General features: G+C 57.8%; 1 protein-coding gene across 8 annotated transcripts in view; it reads right to left on the bottom strand.

Moving 5' to 3' along the window:
* Nucleotides 1–8488, bottom strand: part of PAPLN (papilin, proteoglycan like sulfated glycoprotein) — a 33152-nt gene extending 24664 nt beyond the window's left edge. For 6 of the 8 annotated variants that reach the window (XR_004286160.1, XR_004286161.1, XM_032345015.1 and 3 more), the window contains exons 1-6: nucleotides 8395–8463; nucleotides 5444–5503; nucleotides 3744–3859; nucleotides 2475–2535; nucleotides 2056–2158; nucleotides 150–280 (exon numbers count right to left, since the gene is read on the bottom strand). Coding sequence is in view for 6 of the 8 variants with exons in the window: in XM_032345015.1 (XP_032200906.1) it covers nucleotides 150–280; nucleotides 2056–2158; nucleotides 2475–2535; nucleotides 3744–3859; nucleotides 5444–5497 (465 nt within the window). In the remaining 2 variants the exon portion in view is untranslated. Of the gene's footprint in view, nucleotides 1–149; nucleotides 281–2055; nucleotides 2159–2474; nucleotides 2536–3743; nucleotides 3860–5443; nucleotides 5504–8394 lie in introns of all 8 variants that reach the window. The other 2 variants (XM_032345017.1, XM_032345016.1) reach the window with 1 other exon arrangement.
* Between the last annotated feature and the right edge of the window lie 1198 nt (nucleotides 8489–9686).

The following is a 9686-nucleotide window of genomic DNA, read 5'->3' on the forward strand; positions in this document are numbered from 1 at the left end:
GTCACAGGGCATCTGTGATGCAAAGACACCTCAAAGCTGCGCGTGAGAAGACATTAAGCTCCTGAGAGCCTCTGGTGCAGGGCAGGGAGACATCCCACCATACGCCCCAGGCCAGCCCGCAGGGGAGAGGGGGCGGGAGCACCACGTACCCGGCAGCTGCCATCCACACAGACGTCCCGTGTGCCAGGCTCACAGGGTGTCCCATCCACGACAGCCTCCCTGTGCTTGAAGTAGAAGTTCTCCCCCTTGGGAATGCAGTTCAGCTCACACTTGTTCGGGGCTGAGGCAGACAGAGGGGGAAACTGAGATCCCAAGCAAGCAGCAAGTCCTCTCCTGGGTATAGTGAAGGGAGGGCGGGGCCAGAAGCACACGCGTGGGGTCGGGGGTTGCGGAGAGAAAGCCCTTGCCTAGGCTCTCGCAGGGGGAGAGAATCCCACTCCACCCCGCCCCCGCTGGAAACAACGTTCACAAAACCGCAGCCTCCCTGGGGATCAAGTGGAAGAAAAATCCCAGGATAGGGAAAAAGCGAGCCCCTTGGAGAGGTCTGTCGCAGCCTTATAATCAGCCCATGTGTTAACAATCCGCTCCTCAAAGTCAGTTACTAATAGACCAGAAGGCATGTGGGCTGTGCTGTAACGTACTGGACCATACGGTTACGTGGGGAGACGCTTCTCCCACACAATGCAGAATGGGGCTACATAATAATTACAAATATGTATGTGTTTATAGAGACAAAAATGTGAAAAGGGCTAGATGGAATGTGAGGGCAAATCCAAGGAGAGGCGTGGGGTCAAGGTCACTTAGGAGTTTTCATTTTTATAGCCACCTAAATATTATATACACATTGTTTAAACAGCCAAAAGTCCTAGTAGGAATGCAGTCACCTGCACCACAGAGAAGGCATCCCTCCGTGACCCTTTCTTCTGTGTTCTGGTTTTTCTACATGGGTGTATTTAGGGCACCTGGGGGGTGTAGTCGGTTGAGCATCTGACTCGATTTCAGCTCAGATGATGATCTCAGGTTGTGGGGTCGAGCCCCGAGGAGGGCTCCACACGGGGCAGAGCGTCTGCTTAGAATTCTCTCTCCCTCCCTCTTCTTGCATGATCGCTCCCTCTCAAGTAAATAAATCTTTTATGAAACATGGATGGCAGTGCCTGGGTGGCTCAGTGGGTTAAGCCTCTGCCTTCAGCTCAGGTCATGGTCTCAGGGTCTTGGGATCGAGCCCTGCATTGGGCTCTCTGCTCAGCAGGGAGCCTGCTTCCTCCTCTCTCTGCCTGCCTCTCTGCCTACTTGTGATCTGTCTGTCAAATACATAAATTTTTTTTATGTATTCAAATGTATCCATACACTGAGGAGCAGTGAATGCCGCAGACTCCCCTAAGGCCACCCCTCCAGCCAAGACCCCGCTCCCTGTGCAGCAGCACACACAGAATATAAATGGTCACGCAGCCAGATGTCATACTCCTCAGGAGTCGGTGGCAATGAGCCGTGACCAGTAATACTCAGAAGGAGGAGCCCAAGGGATCTTCTGACACATCTTAAATGCTTTAGTCACATACACGGGTTTTTTTTCTTAACTATATTGCTCTAAAAATTAACCACCCTCCTCAAAGCCACGCAGAGCAAGCCCGTGCGCCCCAGGGATCCTGAGTAAATGGGCTCTTGCCGTACCAAGCCCCCTGCAGCCCTGACCTTCAGTTGGCCCCCACCTGGCCTGCCCTGACCGGCACCCTAATTCCCCATGGCCTGCAGCACGGGGAATGAGGAACGCCTCCGGAGCAGGCCAGAGAGAGCAGGGCTCCAAGTGGCACAGACACGGCCTAGTGGCCTTGTTTGAAAATGTATAGGATGGAGAAGACTCAAAATGACACCGGCCCCGACCCCGTTGTGTTGCGATGAGCACCGGCTGGGGGTCCTGTGAGTTTTCTAAAATGCGTTTGACAGAGCGTCTGTAATACGGCGGTAAGCACCGTGCCGTGCACAGTCAGCGGGCACAAGAGATCTGGAGCAGCTGGGCGCGGCAGCAGGGGTGCGGGCGCCGGGACGTCCACTCACCTCCGTAGTACGGCAGCCACTTGTACCATCTTCCCTGGAAGTCCTGGCTGTCGAACTGGGAGCACTGCTCCGCCCGGAAGTCCCTGGCACCCTCCGGGCAGCTCTGCAGGGGAGGGACGTGTGGGGCCTCCACAGGGGTCCGCCCACCCCACTGCACCTGGGGTGGTGTGACTCGTCGCCACCAACCACTCCCTTTACCCCAGCAGCTCGGGACTGGGGGGTGTGGGCCCCCAGGCCTCCTGAGTGCTCCCCTGCAGGGGCTTCGGGCTGCTGGAGAGGACGCTGTCATTTTGGGTGGGAAGGGGAGCAAGGGGCTCCCCGCAGCCCAGACTGCACCTGCGGGAGGATGCCCCAGGAACTGGGAGGGGAGGAGGGGAGGGGGCCCCAGAAGCTGGGGTTCCCACTCCTGCAGGCTTTACCTCGGTGTGGCAAGAGCGGTGGCTCCGGGCCGAGCCCACGCAGCTGGAGCCCCCATCTCTCCTGAAGACGAGAACACGAGGAAGACTTGAACCCCGTGAACCAACACCCCTTCCTCCTCCTCGGGCTCTCCTGCAGGCCTCTCGGGGCAGAGGAGGGGGACCTGCACACACAGATCCCCTCAGGCAGACATGGTGAGCCCTGTGTCTATACTAGTCTCAGAAGCGTATCCCGGAGGTCCTCAACTTGGGGCTACCTGCCTCTTAAAGCAAATTTCCAGAGAAGACCCAACTTTGACCTTTGGAGAGAAAGTAAAATGTAGGGGTGCCTGGGTGGCTCAGTGGGTTAAAGCCTCTGCCTTCAGCTCAGGTCATGATCTCAGGGTCCTGGGATCGAGCCCCACATCGGGCTCTCTGCTCAGCAGGAGCCTGCTTCCTCCTCTCGCTCTCTGCCTGCTTCTCTGCCTACTTGTGATCTCTGTCAAATAAATAAACAAAATCTTAAAAAAAAAAGAAAGTAAAATGTAATATATACCCGCCCCCCTCCTCCAAGGTCATTCTGCAGTTTAGGGAGCACATGATGCCTGGAATAAGAGCTCGAGGCTCGAGGCGCCTGGGTGGCTCAGTGGGTTAAAGCCTCTGCCTTCGGCTCGGGTCATGATTCCAGGGTCCTGGGATCGAACCACGCATCAGGCTCTCTGCTCAGCGGGGAGCCTGCTTCCTCCTCTCTCTCTGCCTGCCTCTCTGCCTACTGTGATCTCTGTCAAATAAATAAATAAAAATCTTTAAAAAAAAAAAAAAAAAAAAAAAAAGCTCGAGGCTCGTCCTCTTCCCAGGAGGAGGTGCTCAGGAAGACCGAGTTCAGCCCACCAACAAAGGTCACACCCACATTGCTTGTGCCCCAGCCTTCACTAGCGTCGGAGCGCAGGGCACATAGCAAGGGCTTAAAACCTCCCTTGAAGTGGGAGACGTCTATACTCAACAGAGACTGAAGGTGGAGGAACTCTGCACGTTAGGAATTGAAGATTGTTCGTTGGTTTGCCAAGAATTTACTGCACCTGCCACATGCCAGACATAGCACTGGGAGCTAGGGACTCGGGGCTGGGGGCAGCAGGCACAGCTCTAGCTCCCCTGAAACAAGGCTGACTGTCAGAATCAGAGTGTACTCGATTTCAATACTCCAGGCACGCTGCTCCCACAGCAAACCCACGGCTCCATGGGTTCTGCCAGTGCCGTGGCGGGACCCACCTGACCCCTGAGCAGCCCCCCTACCTCTGGGAGAAACAGGGGCGCTCCCTGACGCTGATGCCCACTCCGCAGGTCCGGCTGCAGGAGCTCCAGGGACCCCAGGGTCCCCAGGTGTCACTCTGCCGTCTCACCTTGGGAGCCTGCAGGAAAAGAGTTGGTACTCAGAGGGCCCCTACCTAAAAACATCCCCCTATCTCCGCTTGGGAGCCCGGATTCTCTCTCCCAGAGCAAACACCAGGTGCTCCAAACACTCAGCACAAGGAGCCGAGAGCCTTACAAACCGCCCTGGCCTCCTGCACCCGGCACCCCTGAGGCAGCTAGCCACTTGTTTGCGGGGAGGGGTACCAGCGGTCAGGAGGGAGGGAGGGAGCGAGCCAGCCGGCCAGATGCCCTCCACAAGGGCTCTCTGAGGAAAGAAAGCACAGCTCGCATCAGGCATGTTTTGTTTCCCCATAATTACCCCAACCATGAGCTGCCGGTGTGGGGACAGAATGAGCTCGTCCAGGTCACGCTCCCGCTGGCCGGTCAAGGTCCTCAACCTGCCCCTACTGTTCCCCAAACAAGCCCCTGCCCCCCCCACCCCGCCGCACCGCAACCGCAAGGCAACTCAGGGACCCTCTTTCTTGCTGTGCTGTTCCCAGGGCTGCCCTGTGCAGGGGTGCGAGAGGGGGCTTGAGGGGGTGGGAGCAGAGGCAGAGGAAACCAACCCTGACCAGCCTGGGTTTGCATCTGCACTTTATGCCTCCCCCACCACTGCCGGCACCCAGAAGGGACCCCGGCGGGGGGGGGGGGGCTCTGCCCCCACCCCAGCCAGAGTCAGCGACAGGAGGCTGCAGAGCTGCGGAGGAGAGCTCAGCACCCCCCCACCCCCCAGCTCACATGCTGTGGGCGGGAAGAGGTGGGAGGGGGGTCACTCAGGTGTTTCTAAGGCAGAAAGCCCCTAAGAGGACTCAGGGCATTTTGTACCCTTTGACTCATTTCACCTGCAGAGTAACGCGGGTCGGTATTACAACCCCCCCACCACGTGGCTACTTAGGTTCATTAAAATCAAACTAAATCAAACCACTTAATTCTTCAGTTGAAATAGCCACGATTCCTGGGCTCAGTGGCCATGGAACCAAGTGTCTATAAGGACAGCAGTTTCAGAACATTTTTTATCATCTCAGAAAGTTCTCTAGGCCATCCCTGCTCTCTCTAGAGCTAAATCCCTAGTGGGGTGGGGGGGCCCGCAAGCAAACAGAGTCAAGCTGAGGACAGCCCAGTTCGGCCCCAGGCAGATGATGGGAAGGGCCATGTAGCCCTGCACCTTGGCTGGAGCCAGCACTGCCCCCTCCCCTTCCTTCCACCTTGGAAGCCAACACCGGGAGTGGGGAGTCCCGGCATTAGGGTGCACCCAGCACCTTCTGAAGGAGGTCGGTGGGGGGAAGTTGCCAGTGCTGCGCCCGGCAGCCAGCCGGGAGGGCTGCTCTGGGCCCCTTGGTCAGACAGCTTCAGGTTGCACCCCTTTTTGAAAGAGCTGGGGGTCCCAGGACTTGGCTTTACCCCAGCTTCCCACAGGAGGTCGCGACTGGGAGAGGGGGCTCCAAGCTGTGGCGTCCTAAACCCCAGGGCGTCCTCCCAGCTGAGGGTCTGCGCCCCGCCACCCAGATCCCCCCCCCTCCCCCCCCTCGGCCTTGCACTCCAGCTGGGGGCCCAGGCGGAGCTGTGAGCAGGGCGGCACTCACCCAGGACCTGGGCGCCGGGGCCAGCAGCAGGGGCACGAGCAGGAGCAGCCGCATCTCGGCCTGCGGAAGAGGGCGGGATTGGAGCGGGCGGGGCAGGGCCGGGTCCGCGGGTCTCGGGCAGGGGCGCGCCCCTGCCTCCCTGTGGCCCACAGGAGACTGCAGAGCCACAGAGGACGGGAGGCCATGGCCCTCAGGTGCGGGAGAAGAGGACCGTCTACCACCGGCTTCTAAATGTTCAAGAGTACCTTCTTTCAGGATTTCAAAGGGGAAAGAAAGAGGGCCGGTAAAAACACTTGTTGAAGGACAGGTTGAGAATCAAAGCAATCAGTCTTAGGGGTTTTAATTCAGCAAGAGATTCCCTTTTTTAAAAGCCATTATACCTGTTGTTTTTAAGCACAATTTGTGGGCTTTTTTAAGTTTTTTTTTAATTTGTTATTTTTTAGAAGATTTTATTTAGGGGTGACTGGGTTAGTCGCCCTGGCTCAGTCCTTAAGCGTCTGCTTTTGGTTCAAGTCATGATTGCAGGATCCTGGGATCCACCTCCGCACTGGGCTCCCCGCTCAGCGGGAAGCCTGCTTTCCCTCTCCGACTCCCTCTGCTCTTTCTGTCTGTCTGTCTGTCTCTCTCTCTCTCTCGCTGTCAAATAAAATATTTTTAAAAATTTTTTATTTATTTGAGCACAAGCAGGGGGAGGGGCAGGGAGAGGGAGCAGATGACCTGCTAAGCAGGGAGTCCTGCCTGGGGCTCCCTCCCAGGACTCCAGGATCATGACCTGAGCCGAAGACAGCCACTTAACCCATGCGCCGGTTAATATATATTTTTTAAAAGAAACTCTCCCAAGATGCCTTTAAAATTCAAAAGCTTTAAAGACGCCAACTGTGGGCACCTGGGTGGCTCATGGGTTAAAGCCTCTGCCTTCAGCTCAGGTCATGATCCCAAGGTCCTGGGATCCAGCCCGCATCGGCTCTCTGCTCAGCGGGGAGCCTGCTTCTTCCTCTCTCTCTCTGCCTGCCTCTCTGCCTGCTTGCGATCTCTGTCAAATAAATAAATAAAATCTTTAAAAAAAAAAAAAAGACGTCAACTGTATCCTACCTTAAGCCCAAGCCAGCATTTCTCTGCACAACAAAAGCTCCACAAGCCGGTTCTGTAACGTGTGTGTGTGCGCGCGCGCACTCCTGTGTGTGTTGTGGTTTCTGAGTGTGCAGGCTGTGGGTGACTCTGGAGGACACGGGTGAAAGGAAGTGTGTGTAGCATGTGCGTGTGCACAATGTATGTGTGCAGTGTGGCGTGAGTGTGCAAGGAGTGTGTGTATGTGTGCAGTGCCCTGGGTTCTGTCTGCACAGTATGTACCTACATGTGCGTACAAGTCACTATTGTATGTGTGTAGTGTGGCGTGAGTGTGCAAGGAGTGTGTGTATGTGTGCAGTGCCCTGGGTTCTGTCTGCACAGTATGTATCTACATGTGCGTACATGTCACTATTGGAGAATGACATAAGTAATATGTTCCTTCAGTACAAAACATTAAACAAGTGTTGACTTGTATGTTAAAATTTTAAGATCTGTAATTCTACCAATGTTATTCATTATTTAAATATAAAATGACTTCATTTTACAGCATACCTAAGCCAAGTTCAGCAAAATTTAATCTGGCACATTTAGCGACGCACATGCTTCGTTAATTTAGCACAAACAGTGATTCATTTAGCCATTACTTTCACAGTCAAACAAATCAGAGGTTCCTGGGGCTAGCGGGGGGGGGGGGGGCGGCGAAAGCGGGCGGTTGACAGGGGTGCCGCCTGCGCCCGCAGCTCCTGCAAGAGCAGCGCGCGGGAGGGGAGGCCCGCGTGGCTCTGAGTGTCTTGTTCTAGGACAAGATGAACGACAAGGGATGCTTCTCTAGAGGAGGCCGCCTTTAGGGAGGGAGGTGAGCAGAGCCAAGGGAGAGACTTAAGACAGAAGAGAAGCTTGTGATTGCTGCCCAGTTCTACCACCACGGCTGTAACCGCACCAGATCGAGACCTCAAGGTCGCGAAAGCCAGAAGGTTATTTCAATTCGCTTGGGAGAAAAACAGAAAAAAGACCTCGTGCGACACGAGGGCCAGCCCTGCGGCTCGGACATCGGACTACTCCCGGGGGCTCCCACGGCTCCCTGAGGGCCCGGCCGCTGCGCCCCCACTCCCCGGCCCGCAGGGTGGGCTCCTGTCACGTTGTGTCCCCGAGGAACACGGCGCGGCCTGACCAGGGCTCCGCGGCCGGGAGGGTCTGCGCCTCCTCGCGGGGAGGTCAGCCCAGGACCCGCGCCCGGGGTCCCTGCGCGGCCCCCCACCGCTCCCCGCGGACACCCGGCCGCCCGAGGCCCGCGCGACGCCCTTCCCCGGCCGCCCCCTACTCAGGAACCTTCCGGGCTTCAGCCGCGAGGAGGCGCCCGCGACCCGCGCTCCTCGCTCGGGGTCCGGCCCACCCGCTCCCCGCCCCCCGCCCGGGAACGCGGCCGGTGCAGCCCCCGAAGGCGGAAGGTGCGCTTCCCACGCGAGGCGCCGGGGCCACCCGGCACGTGCTGGCCCTGGCGGCACCTCGCGGAGGGGCGCGCTCGGCCTGCGAGCCCGGTGCCTGGGCGGCGCGGGAACGGCGTCCCGCGGACGCAACGGCCGAGGGGGCGGGCGGCGTGGGCGCGGGGCCCGGGGCCCGGGGTCGCGCCCCGCTGCCCAGCACGAGCCCCCGGGGCTCCCCGGCTCTCCTGCCGGCCGGTGACCGCCCAGCCCCGCCCGAGGGCGCGCCGTGCGTGGCGGTGCGGTGACCCGGGCGACAGCCGGAGGCGGGGTCTCCTGGGGGGGGGGGCGTCCCTTCCTCCGACGCGGCTCTGCCCGCAGGCCGGGCGCGGAGCGTTCCTGCAGCAGCAGCCCGGACCGAGCCGCCCCTGCCGCCGGGTCCCTGTCCCTCCGCTCTCGTACCTGTCTCGGAGCGCGCAGGGCCCGCAGTGCCGCTCCGTCCGTGCCGCCCCGGGAATGGGAGGTTGGCCCGACGGCAAGGAACGCCTGCGGAGGCTGGACTTTCCCTGCCGCGGGCTGGCCGCCTCCCCGCCCCATCTCCCCCCGCCCGGCCCTGCAGACGCGCATCCCCAGTCCCGGCTGAGGGGCCCCCCCAGGAACCGGTGCCGCATCCCCTTGGGTGGTGCCAGGGCTTGGCTTGCCCTCCACTGTTTCTGCTCTTGGGCGGGCAGCAGTCGCCCACCCGGCCCGTAACCTCTGTGCTAAGCCCCCCACCTCTGGATCGACCCCCTCCACGCCCGTCTGCCTCACAACACACCTCCGCGTCCTGCCCTCTGCTCCTCCTCCAACCTCGGATTCCGTGCGGGCAGACCTCACTCTATTCTGCCTTCCTGGGGTTCTTTGTTTTGGGACTTAGGGGCTTTTTTTTGCCATTTGCTTTATTCCGCTTTGCAGATAAATCGCATTTTCTTTTTTACACACTGAAGGTTTGTGGCGACCCCGCCTGGAGCAAGTCTGTGGGCATCCATTCCTCCAACAGCGTTTGTTCGCTTCGTGTCTCTGTGTTGTATATTGGTAATTCTTGCAATATTTCAAAATTTTTCATGGTGATAGTGATTATGATGTCCTGAAAGCTCAGATAAGGGTTAGCATTTTTCAGCAATAAGGTACTTTTTTTTTAATTCGAAAAACTGGTTTTTTAGGGGCACCTGGCTGGCTTAGAGGGTTCAGCATTGATCTCAGAGGTTGTGAGTTTGAGCCCCATCCTGGGCATACAGTTTACCCAAAAAAAAAAAATTGGTTTTTTAGTCATGCTATCGCACACTTAATAGACTACAGTATAGTGTAAACATAAGTTTTATATGCAGCGAGGAACCAAAAATTCGACTCACTTTATCTCAATATTCACTTTATTGTGGCGGTTTGGAGCCACACCTGCAGTATCTCCAAGGTCAGCCTGGATTTCAGGCACGGCTGAGTTTCTCCACGCATGCACTGCTGCATCCTACTCTCCTAGCCAGCTTTCCCCACTGCGGAGAACGCACTCTGGAAGCCCGTTCTCCCTTGCAGACTCCTACTCACCTTTCAAGACCCTGGCCAAACGTCAGCTCTTCTAGAAGTCTTCCCCGCACCATGGCAGGCAAAGCTGGTGCCCAGCTGGCTCCCTCAGTCTCTGTCCCTGTCTGCAGTGGTTTTTCATGGTGCCATGCCCTGTGGGAATCCAAGTCTCTACTCAGCTGTCGGCGGAAGATAAA

This window comes from Mustela erminea, chromosome 5 (assembly GCF_009829155.1).
Source record: "Mustela erminea isolate mMusErm1 chromosome 5, mMusErm1.Pri, whole genome shotgun sequence".
Lineage (NCBI taxonomy): Eukaryota > Metazoa > Chordata > Mammalia > Carnivora > Mustelidae > Mustela > Mustela erminea.